Source organism: Cebus imitator, unplaced genomic scaffold, assembly GCF_001604975.1.
Source record: "Cebus imitator isolate Cc_AM_T3 unplaced genomic scaffold, Cebus_imitator-1.0 Scaffold20, whole genome shotgun sequence".
Taxonomy (NCBI): Eukaryota; Metazoa; Chordata; class Mammalia; order Primates; family Cebidae; genus Cebus; species Cebus imitator.
In genome coordinates this window covers 6826321-6845721 of record NW_016107335.1, presented here as the reverse complement: position 1 = coordinate 6845721, position 19401 = coordinate 6826321, and the positions used below count along the sequence as shown (strand labels likewise).

Here is a 19401-nt window from a genome sequence, read left to right as displayed (position 1 = left end):
AAAAAAAAAAAAAAAAAAGTCTTATTTCTTCCAAGTGACTGAACAAGCAGTTATTAATCCCACAAGTCCCTGATAATCACCTGACAAATTAAGGTTGAAAAATGTTTATCCGGTTGTCACAAGTTCTCCTTAACACGAGCTGTACACAAGGTAATAAACTATACCAGCAGCCAGAAGTATTGAGTACCATCTTCACAATAATGCAAAGCAGCTCGTTTAACATTTGACAGATTAGAAAACAAGAAGTTAAAAGAGTTTGCCCAAAGTTGCACAGTAAATTTATAGTGGAACTAGAATTTCTTAAAAAAAACTCAGCTATAAAGACTATCCTTTTCCCATTATATCAAATGGCATCTGTTTCCTCTTTTAATAATGAGAAGGATATAATTATCAGCATATAACTGGCAGGTGAAGAAAGAAAATTTCAAAAGGACATATTCTACAGTAGGTAGTTCCCTTTAAAAAAAAAAAAAAAAAATCATTGACAAATATACTACATGAGTTTTACTTCCCGGGACACTGCCTGAGATTAAGAATACAGCATACCTTTCAACAAGAATGAGAAGAAAAAAGGAAAAAACAAACACAGCATATTGTTTTCTAGTTTTTTTTGTTTGTTTGTTTGTTTGTTTTTGGAGATAAAGTGTCACTCTGTCGCCCACTGCAACCTCTGCCTCCCGGGTTCCAGCAATTCTCCTGCCTCGGCCTCCCAAGTAGCTGGGACTATCAGCATGGGCCACCACGCCCAGCTAATTCATGGCGTTTCATCATGTTGGCCAGGCTGGTCTTGAACTCCTGACCTTGCGATCTGCCCGCCCTGGCCTTCCAAAGTGCTGGGACTATAGGCGTGAGCCACTGCGTCTGGCCATTTTCTAGTATTTACAGAAGTTTTACATTTTAAAGTAATGGGTTTAATTCTAAAATGCAAGACATGAAAACGTCCTTCTGGAGTTAAAAATTAGTAAATAAAACCAAAAGTCCTGAGCATCTGGTTTTCCCATCAAGTGACTTTTTTACCCTTAAATATATAGAACCTTTTCAGAAATCACAGCCAATTTTGTAACGTTAATTTGTCTTTTGTTTAAAAAGTAATACAATGTCTTTTTGGTTATTACTTTGCTGATAATATGTCTTGGCAGTCTTCTAAGGCTACTATTTAGGTTGATGCAAAAGTAATTGCAGTTTTTGCCACTGGCGAATGGCAATGGTGAATAGCGTATGGTGAAAACCGTGATTACTTTTGCACCAACCTAATACTACTCTCTAGCTTAGGCCTACTATAAAGCATGAGTTTGCTGGGAAACAGAAAAGCATGCATTCTAGAGTGACTCATTACAGGCAGTCTTACCTGAGGAATGGCCTGCGTTCCAAGGTTCTGTCCTTCACTATTCTGTGTTCCAGTTACCGCCTGGCCCATAAAAGGGAACCTATCAAAACAGGGCACACACGTATCAAATGATGAGCATTTAGAAATTATTAATATTAATTAAAAACTATATTAGGTGCTTAACAATTTTCTCTTCCAGAGAAGAGTAGCGGCAATTTCTTCATCAAAACACTAAAGGTACTGCTCACCTTTCATGTACTGAGCAGATTTGATCCTCACTGTACTTCCATGAAGTGTGTGCTCTTAGCACCCTCACGTTACTTATAAAGTAAGACTCAGAAATATTCCTTAACCTTCCCCACAAGGACTAACAAGTAGGGCTGCAGTAAGAAAAGCTAGAGGTTTTCTATTATGTGCCTCACTCTACTTAACGATAAAATGAATTCAAGCCTTCAGAATAAAAATAAGTGATTTATATTTTAGAAGATCAATTGTAAGAAAATGTTTTCTTTTTCCAATCTTTATTAAAAACTAATTGGCAGCTTAGCTTTTTTTGTTTTGTTTTGAGACGGAGTCTTGCTCTGTCGCCCAGGCTGGAATGCAATGGCACCATCTCAGCTCACTGCAACCTCTGCCTGCCAGGTTCAAGCAATTCTCTGCCTCAGCCTCCCGAGTAGCTGAGATTACAGGCATCCACTACCATGCCCAGCTAATTTTTATATTTTTAGTAGAGACGGGGTTTCACCATCTTGGCCAGGCTGATCTTGAACTCCTGACCTCGTGATCTACCTGCCTCAGCCTCCCAAAGTGCTGGGATTACAGGAGTGAGCCACCACGCCAGCTTAGCTATTCTATATTCTAAAACAAAAGACATTTCTCCTAATTTAAGAAGTTTCATAGGTTTCTATAACTAATGTTTAAGCAAATAAAAAATTGATGACTGACCAAGATCAGTCTACATGGTTAAACGTATTTGGAGAAATGTTACTTATTATAATTAAAACTATGAAAACTTCACAGAAGCATTACTGCTTACATGAAAATATTTCCTCCGAAGTTATCAAATGCTTTAATATACCAAGATACACATAAAATTTTCAAAATGTAATCCAAATGCTGTATATTACTGTTAAAGCACTATTAGGATATAGAATATATTTTTAAATTTTTTACTCAGGTTTTTCATTCATCACCCCACCCTATACTACAGGTCTGGTCTAAATGATCTCCTAATCCAAATATCACACATGGTCTATCATCCTAATTCAACATATCACACTACTCTACGAAGGGACTATCACTTCCATTTCTACAAAAAAGTCAGTAGAATGGTAAGCCGTATACCTGATATATGACTAGTGTATTTAACTGGCAGAGATATGATGCTCAAAGAACATCAGATGCTGAAATGCCTCAAATTCTGAGGTCCATATTTAAAACTAAGTGCTGGCCAGGCATGGTGGCTCACGCATTTAATCCCAGAACTTTGGGACGCCGAGGCAGGTGGATTACCTGAGGTCAACAGTTCGAGATCAGCCTGATCAACGTGGTAAAACCCCGTCTCTACTAAAAATACAAAAATTACTCATGCCTGTAATCCCAGCAGTTAGGGAGGCTGAGGCAGATGGATCACGAGGTCAAGCTCGATCGAGGTAATCCTGGCTAATATGGTGAAACCCTGTCTCTACTAAAAATACAAAACTGGCCAGGTGCGGTGGATCACACCTGTAATCCCAGGACTTTGGGAGGCTGAGGCGGGCGGATCATCTCTACTAAAATACAAAAATTAGCTGGGCGTGGTGGCATGCACCTGTAGTCCCAGCTACCCAGGAGACTGAGACAGAAAAATCACTTGAACCCAAGAGGTGGAGGCTGTAGTGAGCCGAGATTTCACCACTGCACTCCAACTGGACAACATAGCAAAACTCTGTCTCAAAAACAAACAAAAAAATTAGCTGGGCATGGTGGCACATGTCCATAATCCCAGCTACTCTGGAGGCTGACGCAGGTGGTGGTTGCAGTGAGCCAAGATCAGGCCATTGCATGCCAACCTGGGCAACAAGAACAAAACTCCATCTCAAAAAAACCCCAAAAAACTAAGTGCTAAATAAAACTCAGCGCTGCCGGGTGCAGTGGCTCATGCCTGTAATCCCAGTACTTTGGGAAGCCAAGGTGGGTGGATCAACTGAGGTAAGGAGTTCGAGACCAGCCTGACCAACATGAAGAAACCCCCATCTCTACTAAAAATAAAAAAATTTTTTAAAATTAAAATTAGCTGGGTACGGTGGTGCATGCCTGTAATCTCAGCTAGTTGGGAGGCTAAGGCAGGAGAATTGCTTGATCTGGGAGGCAGAGGTTGTGGTGAGCAGAGATTGCACCATTGCACTCCAGCCTGGGCAACCAGACTGAAACTCTGTTTCAAAAAAAACAAAAAACAACAAAAAAAGTATTTCCTTCTGTTTTGAAAACAGGTAGAAATTACAGTATTTACAGTATCATAACTATTAGCAATAGAAGACAGATTATTTTCCTATAAAGTGTTGCAGGCACCTAATAGATTAGTTATGTTCATCAGTACTTTCAAATTATGGTTTATTGCTAAATTTGTTAATATTTTAAGAAGGATATGTACTATAAATTTAATTTTAATAACTATATTTCAAGTATAATTTATTTCCTTTGTAATACTATGTTTTAAATTTTCTGCATATAAAACACTGAAAATTTGAAAGGCTTCACTGAAAAGATTTTATGTCTTGAAAAGATTCAAGACATAAAACAGGAACCTCTATGACAGAGGAATTGTGTTAATAAATATTGCTTAATAATGAAAACCATTAGAAACCATTATCTCTACTTTGATCTCAAAAATGCTTCTTAACCATGTCCAAAGTATCTAACAATTAATTGTAAAGAACTATACCCTTAAGAATTCCAATTTCTTTGAAGTATATACATCTTAAATTCATGCAAATTTTGTATTCAATTCTATAATCATCAACATTTCTTTTTATATAAAAAAGTTTTCAACAAGATAATTAGGCTAAATTGAGGCTCTACGCTTACATTACTGACAGAGGTCCTCATATAATATACATAAGACTCATTCATGATGTTTGCTGAAAATAGAGACACACAGGCAACCATCTCCAGATATTCTTATTTAGTAAGTATGCAGTAAAGCAAATGGATCTACATTAAAAAAAAAAAAATTACCACGTAATTCTCATGGTAGTCCATGATCAAAATTTAAGAAACAGTGCCCTGTAGTTATTACCCTTAGGGGGCATAATTTCAAAACTTCAGATACTCAAATAACCCCTATTGTCTTCCTTAATGCATAATTTCTACTTTTCTCCTAAGAAAGAAAAGACAAACTATGCAATTCCTAACTTCCTAACTGGCCTCTTATTTAGTCCTTATAGTTTCCTCTTTCTGATTCAAAAGCAGTTTGGGGACATTTTATTTCAGAGCTGAATTTAAGGTTGCGTTATCGCTCTGGTGTCTTAATTGAAAAAAATCTTAGTTAACATGAACAATTCTAAAGGTATTTAAAAGAGCACACACTTAAATACCATGACTTGAGTAATAAGGAAATCCTATCTTCCAAATCTTTTTAAGATGTTTTACGTTTACATCCTTGAGACTAATGCTTTCACACTGGTTCTTACATTAATTTCTTACATTGGTATAGCGTTTTACATCTGATAATATCCAGCTGATGCCACGACAACTTTAACGGTATTGTTCATTCCTAGAACAAAGGCTTTCAATTCTCTGTATGTTTTTCTAAAAACTAGTAATGATTTCACAAATGTCTAGATGCCCAGTAAACATAAGCAGCTCCTGCACCTACCTGCTCATCACCATTGGTGGCATGCCCAGATTGTTTTGTGCCATCACTTTATTTATGCCTTTAAGGGCCACCATTTTGGCTTTCATTATAGGATCTGTAATTGCATCAAAATCTAAAAAGAAATATTAAGTTACTTATTTCATAGTAATTGGTTTAAGGTACACTAAGAAGTAATTCAAATATCACAAACATTATATAATTTAAAGGCTCTTAAACTTTATTATTTAATAATCATTATAGATTTCTGAGATGGCAAACTTATCCTGGGTTTAATCAAATCTCAGTGATCCTTAATTGAATCATTCTTTAATACCTTAATCCTACAGGAATTAAAACAAAAAGTCAAATTTAAGGGAGTTTATAAGCAATAATCTAAAGCAGTGCAATTAATTCCCTTTCACCCAAACTTTTGCAATGCTAATCAGAACGGCTTCTTTAGTAAATGTAACAACACAAGAATTTGCAATGCTAAGGAATTCTACTAAATTAGTCATCACTCCTAAAAGAATAATGTAGCAATTTCTTAAAGTTATACACACACAATGAGAAGCTACTAAGAAAAAACTTATTTGTATCTAAATGAAAAAAAGGGAGCAAAACGATGCAATTGGGGACTATATAAAATGTCAATTTTATTATTTACAGTAAGACACACTGCTTAGACATGTGCCCTCTGATTGCTAATTCTTATTCTTAGAGACACTGAGCCATTTTGACTGCATTGCTTTTGTTGTTTTTACAATCAGTAAACCATTAGAAACAAGTAAAAGAGGTTTATATAGCAAAAAATTACCAAACATTTGTCGTATACAATAGGACAGTAAGAAGCATTATTTCTACCATATTTTACTTAAATTCATCCTTCCAGGACTGAAAACATATGGCAACAATGGTTGGAAGGTAAGAACCAAAAAGACAACGAGTTTCTATTAAACAATTCCGTAAATAATAGAATTGAGTGAAGTTTGTAACCCAGTTTCGAATCTCTTTTTTTTTTTGGAGATGGAATCTCGCTCTGTTGCCCAGGCTGGAATGCAATGGCGTGATCTCGGCTCACTGCAACTTCCACCTCCCATTCCCTTGCCTCTGCCTCCCGAATAGCTGGGACTACAGGAGCACGCTGATACGTCCAGCTAATTTTTTGTATTTGTCTTTTTCTTATTATACTTTAAGTTCTGGGATATTTGTGCGGAATGTGCAAGTTTGTTACACAGGTATACACATGCCATGGTGGTTTGCGCACCCATCAACCTGTCATTTTACATTAGGTATTTCTCCTAATGCTATCCCTCCTATATCTCCCCACCCCAACAGATCAGTATGTGATGTTCCCCTTCCCGTGTCCATGTGTTCTCATTGTTCAACTCCCAGTTATGAGTGACAGTATGTAGTGTTTGCTTTTCTGTTCCTGTTTTCGTTTGCTGAGAATGATGGTTTCCAGCTTCATCCATTGTCCCTTGTTGCCCAGGCTGGTCTAAAACTCCTGACCTCAGGTGATCCATCTGCCTTGGCCTCCCAAAGTGCTAGAATTATAGGCGTAAGCCACCAGGCCTGATCAATTTATTTCATTTTAAAGCTCAAGGAGGGGCAGGCATGGTGGCTCACTGCCTGTAATCCCAGCACTTTGGGAGGTCGAGATAGGCGGATCACCTGAGGTCAGGAGTTCAAGACCAGCTTGGGCAACATGGTGAAATCCCCTGCCTCTACTAAAAATACAAAAATTAGCCAGGCATGGTGGCACACGCCTGTAGTCCCAGCTACTTGGGAGGCTGAGGCAGGAAAATTGCTTGACCCCAGGAAGCAGAGGTTGCAATAAGCCAAGATCGCGCCACTGCACTCCTGCTTGGGTGACACAGTGAGATGCCATCTCAAAAAACAAAACAAAACAAAACAAAACACTCAGTGCTCTATTTCAACTGTAATTCTAATAATGAAATCTTATAAACATATCACATGCCACTCTAATACCCATAGCAATATATGTTGAGACTCAAGGAAATTCCTACCAATATTAGGGAAGAATGGTTCTGATCGCTGACGAATCATGGCTTGCATCTGTCTTTGCTGCTGCTGTTCTTGCCTTTCTTGATCCAAAAGATCCTGTAGAAGTAGAGGCTGTTCTTCTAGAAGAAGGGGCCTCTCTCTATTCTGCTGTGCTAATGTTTGAGGAGGAATCATTAATTGTTGGGGTCCAGACATGCTACTGGTACCAGACTGACTTGTTAGAGGCACGGTTTGGGTTGTAGGTTTTCCTGTCCCCATGTTGTGGTTAACTGTTGCCTGACCTGGAATGAATCCTGGATTTAACTGCACACCCTGAGAAAAGACATGGTTTACCCTAGAAACCACTGTTACATTAGAATTCATGGTATTATCTAAAACATGGCCAGGTGGTGCTATTAAAGGAGGCAAACTTGACACAGGATTGGTTGGTGAGGCCGGCAGGGTTGGTGGTGGAGACCCCAACGGCCTGATGTCTGAATTATCAGATTTTTCATTAGCAAGCAAACTTGAGAGAACTGGAGTTGATCCAGTTATGCCACAAGAGTTTATAACATCTTGAGCAGGTAGTTGAGTGGATCCTTGAACGACATTTGCACTGGAGCCAGCAGTTTCTGGATTAGTTCTTTTCTCAAGTAGATCTGGATCACAAGGATGCAAAGAAGTCTTTTCCCCATCATTTAGGTCTGAGTGAGCAGAAACCTGTGAGCAGGGAGTGTCAACATTATCTTTATTCTCATCATTTTTTTCAATTTCACATTTGGATTCCACCTTAGAATTAGGAGACAGTACTTCTGTTTTTACCTCATTGGTAACAGTGGATGTCTTCTGCGGTGAATGTTTATCAGAGAGAACCAGAGTTTTGTCTTCTTGTTCCTTTGTTTTTGGTTCAACAGGTACACACTGATTATCTAACTTATCATCAATTGGAAGGTCTAGTTCCTCATTAAACATGCTTTTCTTATCCCCCAGGTCAAGTTCTGGATCTGTATATGCAATGATATCAAACTCTCCTGACCTTAAGAGGTCATCCAGGTTGGGATCATTAGTTTCCAAATTACCTAAAGTATCCAATTCATCTCCTTTGCCATCCTCTGTATCTAAATTTAAATTTTCGAGATCTTCATCATCTAAATCTTTGACTTCAACCCCCTCAAGGTCCTTAACATCCAGTTCTTTCACAGAGGGGTCATCAGAATCGAGTTTTTCTTCTAGACCATCAGAAGATTGGGTGGTTATCTGTAAGTTATCAGATGTTGTTTCAGATGACACAGATGTTGAGGAAGGAGCCTCTGAAAATTCACCACGTAGTGGATGATTCAGTGTCCTCATGACCATAGAAGATGAATGGACAGAATGACCTTGCTCTTGTTGAGATGGTGGCGCTTGTTCCAAATCTGGGTGCACAGGTAGCTGATTAGGTAGACACTGAGGAGGTCGCCTCATGGGCTCTGTGTGCCTAGGGCCTGGGAAGTCTGGCCGAGGAATGAAGTTTCCATGTCTTAGATTAGAAGATGCCTCTACAATGCTGCCAGGTGGCGCACTGAAAGGCAGCCGTTGCCTTCCATCAGGAGCCCTATGTCTCAGTTCAATATATGCTTGGCCCAGTATGTTGTGCTGCTGCACTGGCAGGCTCTGTGGTGAAAAATGCTGAGGAAGTCCAACTGGATTATTCATTTGTGAGTTATTTAAAGGCCTAGGCATATCTACAGATATTGATCTTCTTAACTGTGGAGAAACTCCAGATCCCTGTATTTGCTGAGGAGGCACAAGGAAGCGCTCCTGACTCGGCATGGTACCATGGCTACCTCCTGGAAATCCAAATCTTAAAAAAGAAAAAAAAAAAAAAAGAAAAAATTGAGGTAAGCTGAAAAAAGGGAAAAGTTTCAATTAAACTGTAGATACAAAATTAGTGTTGCCAAATACAATGACATACAAAAGCAAAGCTATGGCCATTAAAAAGTATTTATGGGTATTCATATGCAAGTAAGTTTTTGCTAGGTATCCTATAATGAATACGTATCTGAGCCCTAAAAACTTAGGATTTAACAGGTAACAAAAATGAAGGAACAGGCATCAAGCAGATGAAATCAATTGTTTAGAGATAAGAACAATACCACTGGAGTTTTTCAGGAAGAATTTATTATATCTATATTTAGGGAGGCTCAATGAAGGAGGTTGATTTTAGGGGATGTTTGAATGAAGATACTTATGTTTTGAGGGATTTCAGGCCTCAGTACTGAGACTACAAAGGCACAGGTTTGACAACAGTATAGACTTAAATTACAGTCAGAGAAAAAGAAAAGTAGGCCTTATCTATAAAGATTAAGTAAATGAATGAACTGTAGGACTATTTTATTTATACTGTGCCTCCTTCTAGACAGCATTATAGGCAACTTACATAAATTATAAAACATAGCAAGAAGCATAAATTGTAACAAGGTGGAAGAAAAAAGGAAAATTAAGAGTAAAATTACAGGCAACTTACACAGAATATAAAACATAACAAGAGAAATTATAGCTAAGGTGGAAGAAAAGGAAATTAAAAGTTAAGAATATAACATGGAGGTAGATGTAAAACTAAAAAGCGTATCTTAAAGAACTATTTCCTTATTATAATTAGGGCATGGTTTGGGCTTTGACTTTAGCCATTTTGAAAAAGGAAACATTCTTATGATTCATCATCACTAACTTACAACCCGATCTCACATGGAAAGTTCCTATAGGGAAAATCCTTTCAGTTTGGAAATCTCTAAAATTTATTATTATGCTTTAAATTGAGACGCAGTCTTGCTCTATCTCCCAGGCTGGAGTGCAGTGGCATGACTCTCAGCTCACTGTAACCTCTGCCTCCTGGGTTCAAGCAATCCCCTCTTCTCTGTCTCCCCAGTAGCTGGGGCTACAGGTGCGGTGTATGCCACCATGGTCAGCAAATTGTTGTATTTTTACTTGAGGCAGGGTTTCACCATGTTGGCCAGGCTGGTCGCAAACGCCTGAGCTCACGTGATCTGCCCACCTCAGCCTCCCAAGATGCTGGGATTATAGGCAATGAGTCACTGTGACCAGCCTAAAATTAATTTAGAATGTAAAGTTGAAAGGTAGAAATTTGGAGAGAGGACAAGTCTCATCACATCATAGAAGGCTTTACCTATACAATAGCTACATTCTAAGGATGTCATATGATAAACTACATCATTATGGCTGCAAGGTAATGCTAACATAGTTAATACTTAAAAACAAAGGTAAGGTTTTCAGAGTCTCTAGCATTCTTAGAGGGGAAAAAACGTCTATGACCTCTCATTAACAGAAAATAACTATCTATCTATCTATCTATCTATCTATCTATCTATCTATCTAAAATCTCAAAGAGGAGAAAGAAGTAGAAAGCAGTAGCAGCTTCCTGATTTAACACTAACCTCATTTGTCTGTTCCTTTAAAAAATTTTTTTAATTTGTTTAAGAGGTGGGGTCTCACTATATTGCCAAGGCTGGTCTCAAACTTCTAGCCTCAAGCATTCCTCCCACCTCGCCTCAGCCAGTAGCTAGGATTATAGGCACAAACCACCTGCCCGGCTCTATTTCCCTCTTCTAATAGCAATTTAAATTTGGCAGGAAATTAAAAGCATTACCTAAATCCATGCGGTCTCATCCCCATACTAGCAACATCAGGAGGATAGGGTCCACGCTGATCTTTTGGGAAAACACCGTATCTAGGTGCTAAAGGAGGGGCAACAGGAGACCTAATGTTCCCAGGATAGGGAGGTGGGGGTCTAGTGAAAGCCTGGTTAATATTCTCTGGTTGCCAGTGTTGAAGAGGCCCTGGGTGAGGCACTGCTGGTGAGTCCTGTGACCCCTTCTCCTGTCGACCTGCAATCTTCTTCTGCTGTTGCTGCTGGAGAATGATTTCACGTAACTTCTGCCGCTAAATGGGAAGAAACAAAAATCACTTGGATTTCTGGTAATTAATGGCTTTTTAAAAGATTACTGGTATTTTATTTTTAGAGATGGGATCTTGCTATGTTGTCCAGGCTGGCCTCAAATTCCTGGGCTCAAGTGATCCTCCTGCCTCAGCTTCTCCAATAGCTAGGATTACAGGCATGTGCCACCGTGCTTGACAGGTTAGTGGCTTTTAAAATCGTAATACTTTCATTATGTGGCTGTGGTAACATTTCAAAGTTTCATTAACACCAGTTACATTCAACTATTCAATGAATTAGGAAAAATAAATTGATAATTTGAGTCCTCTTCCTTACCAGACAACTATCACAATACAAAGCTTTAATTATTTTTATTTTCTTGCGATGGAGTTTTGCTCTTGTTGCCCAGGGTGGAGTGCAATGGTGCAATCTCAGGTCACTGCAACCTCCACCTTCTGGGTTCAAGCGATTCTCCTGCCTCAGCCTCCCAAATGGCTGGAATTTCAGGAGTGTGCCACCATGGCTGGCTAATTTTATATTTTTAGTGGAGATGGAGTTTTTCCATGTTGGTCATGCTGGTCTTGAACTCCCAACCTCAGGTGACCCGCCCTCCTCGACCTCCCAAAGTGCTGAGATTACAGGCGTGAGCCACCTCGCCCAGCCCAAACAAAGCTTTAATATTTAAGGATTCCCCTGCAAATTCATGAAGACTGAAATCAGATAGAGAACAAATTAAGCTGGTGTTAATTTTACCAATTTCATTTTTCTTTTTTGCAGTATGACAAACTCTACAGAATAAAAAAAAATAAGAAACTAACCCATTTGGAATACTCAGTTTGATGAAATGAACAGCTCCCTCAAATAATACATTTAAAACTGAGAACACATAATGTGTTTACCTGTCTTAATTTCTCTGTATCTGCTTGAGACAAATTTACAGTATTCTGTGTATCAGTTACTCCTGAAGTTGGCACAGGTCCAGGAAGTTGGGAGACACCAGAGAACTGCTGGCCTTGGGAGTGCATTGGAGAGTTTGAAGACGCACAGAAGCTCCCCTCTGATCCAGGCCTTGGCTGATCAGCAACATCATGGGCAGCTTGACTTGTTCCAAAAGAGTCAGACTGAGATCTTGGAGTCACTGGAGGCTGATCATAGGGATCCCGGGCAGCAGATGGGGAAACGCGGCTAAAAGTATCTGAAAGACTAGGTCCAGGGGGCCTAGGTGTCTGGGAACATATATCAGGTAGCCTTACCAAAGGGCCAGGTAAAGCTGGTCCTCGGTTTTGTGCTGCTTGCAGAAAAGGATCCTGATTTGGCATGAGGACTGGTCTTGTCATTGAGGACCTAGTAAAACCCTCTGAAATCCTTGGCCTTGGTGTTACTGGTGGCTGAGTGTAAGGGACAGAAATTCCAGGTCTTGGTGTTCCAGGAGGATGAGCATATGGATCAGAATGCCTCTGATTAGTTACAGATGTAACAAACAAGTCAGTTTGTGTAGATGGTCTTGGGGTTGGAGGCTGCTGACTATATGGCTCAATAGTGGTAGGCCGGGGAGTTCCAGGAGGTTGAGAGTAAGGGTCTGTATTGGACCTAGCTGTTCCTGAAGATTGCGAGTAAGCATCTACAACAGGTCGTGGAGTTCCTGGGGGTTGGGAATATGGGTCCTGAGATGTTGGCCTTGATATGGTTCCAGGCTGGGGAAAAGTCCTTGAAGGATGGGCAAAAGATTCATTCATTGCTGGATGTGGGGTCAGGGGAGGCTGGCTATATGGATCATTTGACTGATTATGAGAAAAATTATCTATAGGTCTTGGTGTCAATGCAGGCCTTTCATAAGGGTCAACAGACAATCGCCTTGATGCCTGTGACACTGATCCATAAGGATCCTGAGCAGATGGAGAAGGTTGCATTGGAGTCTTAAAAGGTCCAGGACCATTATCAAGAGGTGCAGGTGTCAACAAAGGTCTTGCATATGGGTCAGGTATTCGTTGTCTTTGAAACACATCTGCCCTGGGAGACGGTTTAGTAAAGTGATCAGTGGTCCCAGCTGCTACAGGGCCTTTTGCAGTTTGTTCTGAAACTACTGGAGACCGGGCTAGGCCCAAGGATTTGGGAAATTGATCTGTCATCACAGGCCTAGGTGTGTCTGGAGGTTTTGCATAGGGATCATTATTTGTCGTGGAGGAAGAACATAAATCTCTGACTGGTGATGGCCTATTTGCTGTTGTCTCATTTATTTGAATGGGCCTAGATACTGATGATAAAGGTGTACAGTTTTCCACCGGTGCAGCAGAATTTCTTCTGGAAAAACTATGGCCCACAGGAGGTGGTCTAGGAGTCCCAACCATTTTTGCATAAGGATCCATTGGAGATGGTGGTCGAGAGTTAGAGGACCCAGGTGAAAACACTTGTGGTGAAGGTGGCTGAGAAGTCTGAGCCTGAGAAAGACTCTCCTGAATGGGAATCCGGGATGGGGCTGGAGGAGGAGGTGGAGCTTGTGGTTTTACAAACACATCATCTGAAGATGTAGACGTAGGGGTACTGGGTGGCTGCTTTACAAACAGTTCTTTATGGAATGACTGTGCAGGAGACATACTTCCATTGCCAGGCTGAGGTGTCAAGGGACTCTGTATCCCACTACTTGGTGTATCTGAGCCAGACTGCACCAGCAGATGCTGAGAACCAAACTGCTGCTGTTGTTGCTGTTGCTGCTCATTTTTCACCTGTTCAAGTTTCTGTGTGGCTTCAATTTTAGCTTGTTGCTTACTTTTCTGACGCATTTGCTATGAAAATATAAAAGAAAAAGCAATCACATGGTTAAGGAAGAAAACTACCATCATGGGGGGAAAGAGCAACAGAAAGTTAATTTGTTTGATGTCAGCAGCTACCAGATTGCTCTCATATTAGATTATGAATTCTTGAAGAAGACAGATTATTCATCATACTATGTTCCATTTGTGCCTAGGGCAGTATATTGTTTATAATATTTCAATAAACTTCCCAGATCAATTTAAATATATTTTACTGAAAAAAGAAACAAGCCTATCCTAAATCAAATTTTCATGATCTGAGAACTATATTCCAAAATAATAATGCAAAGACCTCCCTTCTCCAAAAAAAATGCAACTTCAAAAAGTAGATTATCCAAAAATTCCATACCTGTCTAAATTTCCATTCCTGTTCATGTTCTGATTCTCTTTGCTTTAATGGATCTTTAAAAAGCTCTGAATCAACCCGAGAGCTGGGATCGATGCTATCTTGCTGTTGCTGCCGTTTCATGGAATCATTTGACATCTGTACTTTATTAATGCGTAAAGCAGCTCTGTTATCTCTGGCTTTTTGCTTTGACAGAAGGAGAAAAAAAATCCCCAGATTATGTTAAATGTTTTAAGAAACAACATGAAACTATCATGAACTTTCTCTAATAAAAGAAAAAAAGTCAGGTAAAATAGTTGAAATACTGTCCTTCAGAATTTACAGCACCTCTCCTCCAAAAAAGGATCTAGACACTAACTCGTCTTCTCTCTTTATAGTGCATAGTACCTATCAGTTGAGGATATATTTCTCTCTATGTATTTGAATCAAGCGTAAAGATCTCAGGGGTGATTTAGTATTTTTCCTCCTAGTTTTCTTAATGCATCCTTAGAAATAATGTCTCCTTCGACTTAGGAAAAAAAGAGGCTGGGTGTGGTGGTTCGTGCTCGTAATCCCAGCACTTTGGGAGGCCAAGGTGGGTATAGCACCTGAGGTCAGGTGCTCGAGACCAGCATGACCAACATGGTGAAACCTCATCTCTATAAAACATACAAATTAGCTGGGCATGGTGGCACATGCCTGTATTCTCAGGTACTTAGGAGGCTGAGGCAGGAGAATCGCTTGAACCTGGCAGGTAGAGGTTCCAGTGAGCTGAGATTGTGCCATTGCACTCCAGCCTGGACAATAACAGTGAAGAGAAAAAAGGAAAAATATCCAATCAGTCTTAAAAAAAAAATCCGGATATTCGAAACTTATTATTAAAGAAATCATTTAAAAAATTCTGTCATTACCTAAGTAAAGTCAAGGTAAAACAAAACATAGCATAACAACACATCTATATATATGTGACAGAGCACATACACACATATGCTCTATCCAAAATAATCACTGTAACTGAGAATATGTGCACTGGGGAACAAGCTGGAAAATATATATATTTTTTTCAACAATAATACGGATTTAATATGCTTTAAAATGAAAGCAAGGATTCGGTTCCAGCTGACAATCCTAATTCAGCTCTTTGGGAGAAAATAATTTACCATATGAACTGTGAATCTTATACAATTACCTAATAGTTCATGGCAAAGATCATGTGTCAAATGCTGTTTAAAGATGTCTAAATATTTCTCTTTCAAGATGCACAAAGATTCTCTATGAAACCTAACAAGAAAAGAGGTGATTATGGAAGACACTGAGGCATGCCAATCCAGTCTCCAAATTTAGTTCAGCTGTCCCTCTATCTATGGGGTATTGATTCCAGGACTCCCTACAGATAACTGAAATCCACAGCTACTCAAGTCCCCTATATAAAATGTCATGGTATTTGCATATAACCTATCATATCCTCCTGTATACTTTTTCCTTTTTCCTTTTTTTTGACACAGCAGGGTCTTTCTCTGTCACCTAGGCTGGAATGCAGTAGCACAATTCTGGCTCACAGAAGCCTCAACCTCTCAAGTCTCTCAAGGAGCCGAGACTACAGGCATGTGCTATCATATCCAGCTAATTTTTTTTATTTTCCATCGACATGAGGTCTTGGCTATGCTGCCCAGGCTGGTCCTGAACTCTTGAGCTCAAGCCAGCTGCCCACCTTGTCCTCTCAAAGTGCTGGGATTACAGGTGTGGGCCACAGTGCCTGGCCCTTCCTGTATACTTTTGTCATCTTTAGATTACTTGTAATACGTAACACAGTATAAATGCTGTGTAAATCATTGTTATACTATATTGTTTGAAAAACTGTGACAAGGAAAAGAGTCTGTACAAGTTCAATATAGAGGTTTTTCTAAAATATTTCTGATCTATGGTTGGTTGAATCAACAGACAGAGAACTGATGGATACAGATGGCCACCTGTACCCTCTGCTGAAGAGATAAAACAATTTTAGAGTGAAATGAATTAATCCTGCCCCCTAAAACAGCTGATTTTCAATTTTCAACATTCTGGTTCTGTTCACTTGCTTATAAAAATGTCACATCTCTAATAAGATATAATGAGTTAGAAAATCACTATAAAAATAAAGTTGCTTGTTGTACAGGTACCAACAAGCATTTTCTGAAATGGAATTTTGTTTTCATTAACCTAAGATAATACAAATAAGGTTCAAGTACTGTATTTAAATATTTAAAAGATAAGAGTTTCTTAAAATACCACATATGGTGCTCTTTCCTGTGAGCTTGCTTTTCTCCACAATTTGGCAATTTGCTTCACTCTAGTAGTCCAATCTGCAACAAAAGAACAGAGTATAATACCTTCTCAGAGCCATGCTAATGATATGTTCTAGTAAAAACTGTTGATGAACTGCTGACAGTTAATCTTATTCAGGCCATATTCTCATAAGGTAGTAGACCTATATTAAGTTTTTTACAAAGAACAAAGATCCTGGCACACTGGAGGGCAAACAAATGTTTTCTAAAAGAAGTGTTGCCTTATTAACAACCTAGCTTGTAAAGTTGGGAAGTTTTTAGATTCAAGGGACAAAGTAGCAAAAAGGTAAGCCAAGAATAATAAATTCCCTCAACCACGTGAAAGCACCACAACCAAAGTACAAGTTTTGTGAAACATCTGCACTAAACGGAATTCTATCAATTTGATCTAACAGAAGTAAACATAGTCATAAATAAGCATCACATCAGCATCTGTGTACAACAAACACATGGAAAAGTACTGAGTTCAAACCATTTCCATGAAATTCAGTGTCATGATGATATACAAAATGAAGAAGCTTGAGTAAGAGCAACAGTTAAAGACAAATATAGAAATTATTTATTCTACATTACAAAAAGAAAGGACACTTCCAAAAAGTCAATGAAAATGAAAAATCAGTTAACAGGCCAACAGCTTTAGCACAGTATTTCATGAGGTTCTTGAATCACAAAGTAAAATTATTAAAGAAAATTACTTTTTAAAAAGCTGCAGCTCTGCTGTAAGGACAATTTGTGCTGACACAAAATGACAACATACCAACATATATTCATAAACAGCAAATGTAAGCACGGAGTTGAAGAATGGGACACTGCCTTCACAGTTTCCCTGCATCAAACCATTGATTTGTTAGATAATAAAGCATTTCCTTTATTACAATACATAATGAATAAAGTACCATGAAGACACCAATCCAAAAAGATACCTAAAAACCGGGGTTCATCCAAATGAAAAGTCACTTCCAGGTACCCCTCTAGTAATTTAAGAGCTTCTGTATTTATAGATAGCTGGAAAACTACTGCAAAACTGAGTCTGAGCAACTTTTTCAATCCTGGTTTGTCTGATACCATAAATTCAAAATAATAAAACTGCATTACTTGCATATATTCAATAATTGACATTTCATTAATCTAAATGTCTCATTCACTGATTAATCAGAATTTTCATGAACTGTACTATTATTTTATCATCTGCTTTTTTCAAGAGGCAGTAGTAATAGCTAGACAGTCAGGGAAGGCGAAGGGGTAAGAAGGGGAGACAATAATGAATTCATTTCATATAAACATTAGAATTCACTGATTTAGCCTAACAGTATTTTTGATTAAATGATAGTTTGAGTCATAAAATTTTTTTTAAGAATTACATAACACTGATGTCCGCATATTAATATTAAAAAAACTGACCTTCTCATTAATTGAAACTAACTTTTGGGAAATATGAGAATGGGTGCAGGGTCTAGGACAAAGTAAAATGCAAGATGTTGCTAGATATCCAGGGAATCTTCATGCTGTGGGTCATCATATTAGATGAAAATTAGTTAAGCTACCTCTCTATTGCAGTTAAAAAAAAAAAGTTATTGCACATGTGACAATGTTCATAAAACAGAGAGCAATATATTCATGACGTACCAGGGAACTCTTCCTTTAAGTTGGGAAAATTAATGTTGGTGTAGAGAACTGGTGCAACTGTTGCCATTTCACCCAGAGCCTCCTCTTTCTCCCACTTAAGTGTGCTTCTCTGGGCATTGGACATTGTGTCATTTTCTCCTTCCACAGTGGGAGCTGGTGATGTCCAAGAGTTGTTAGGATCGCTTGCCATTGGATTAAAGGCTGAATTTTTGTCCCTGGCAAAAAATAAATATCTTCACTTTATAAACATAAAATAACTTTCTAATATATGTTCAAGTACAGCTTTCATTAAAATCTATTATAAAATAGCCAGAAGTAACATATTTATAGCAAAAGCCACAATAAATGCAACACACGATAATATCATACACAATAATTTAAGCAGACTAATTTACATATAAATCAAACCGAAATTAGTGCAATTTAAGTTTCCAAAGGAAATAAGCCTTTTAAGTACCTGGCATCAGGATAAGGGGATTGTGCAATTGCAGAGAAAGTTCCCAGTCCACTTCCAGGTGGCAAAGAATTATGTGGGAGATGAGGACTAGGTCCAATGAGGCCATTCATGAGTGGCATCCGTGAAAAAACATCTTAAGAGAAAAAAATAATTCAGTTTGTATAATATTTATAAATAACAAGGAGCTGAAGTAAAGTTGACCCTTGAACAACATGACAACATGGTTATTAATTGCATGGGTCCACATAAACACAGATTTTTTTCAACTGAATGCAAATAGAAAACACAGTAAACGCTGTGCACAGGACCAACTTTTCTTGTACGCTAAGTTCCATAGGGCCAACATTTGACTTGAGTATTCTCAGATTTTGGTTATACATGGAGGTCCCAGAACCAGTCCCCCAAGTATAGAAGAGATGCTTATGCTTCTAAATAAAAACCTTTAATGCAATTTAAAAGTAGGATTTTTTTCAATATTATATTGTATAATACTTAAAGAGTGACTTTTGGCTATAAGATTTTGAAATACGATCTCTACAGCTGTGATTATTTCATTATTGTGTAATAGAAATAGCAAGTGCTCTGAAGTCCAAAAGCTTGGGGTCTGAATCTCAATTTTACCTGTTAGAAGTAGAATCTATCTCTATTTCCATAAACCAAAGGTATTCTGTTATTTATGTCCATTAAGAGAGTATATGCACAGCTCTAAGCACAGTGCCTGGTATGCAACAACTATTTGATACATATTAACTCTTAAAA

At 38.5% G+C, this 19401-nt stretch overlaps 1 protein-coding gene across 17 annotated transcripts in view; it reads right to left on the bottom strand.

Moving 5' to 3' along the window:
• KMT2C (lysine methyltransferase 2C) overlaps positions 1 to 19401 on the bottom strand; it is a 303056-nt gene that overhangs the window by 37129 nt on the left and 246526 nt on the right. For all 17 annotated transcript variants that reach the window (XM_017519871.2, XM_017520002.2, XM_017519879.1 and 14 more), the window contains 9 exons: positions 18643 to 18775; positions 18186 to 18400; positions 16504 to 16577; positions 14260 to 14442; positions 12000 to 13883; positions 10813 to 11105; positions 7190 to 9009; positions 5184 to 5295; positions 1349 to 1427 (listed from right to left, as the gene is read on the bottom strand). In XM_017519871.2, coding sequence (XP_017375360.1) covers positions 1349 to 1427; positions 5184 to 5295; positions 7190 to 9009; positions 10813 to 11105; positions 12000 to 13883; positions 14260 to 14442; positions 16504 to 16577; positions 18186 to 18400; positions 18643 to 18775 — 4793 coding nt within the window. The remainder of the gene's footprint in view (positions 1 to 1348; positions 1428 to 5183; positions 5296 to 7189; positions 9010 to 10812; positions 11106 to 11999; positions 13884 to 14259; positions 14443 to 16503; positions 16578 to 18185; positions 18401 to 18642; positions 18776 to 19401) is intronic.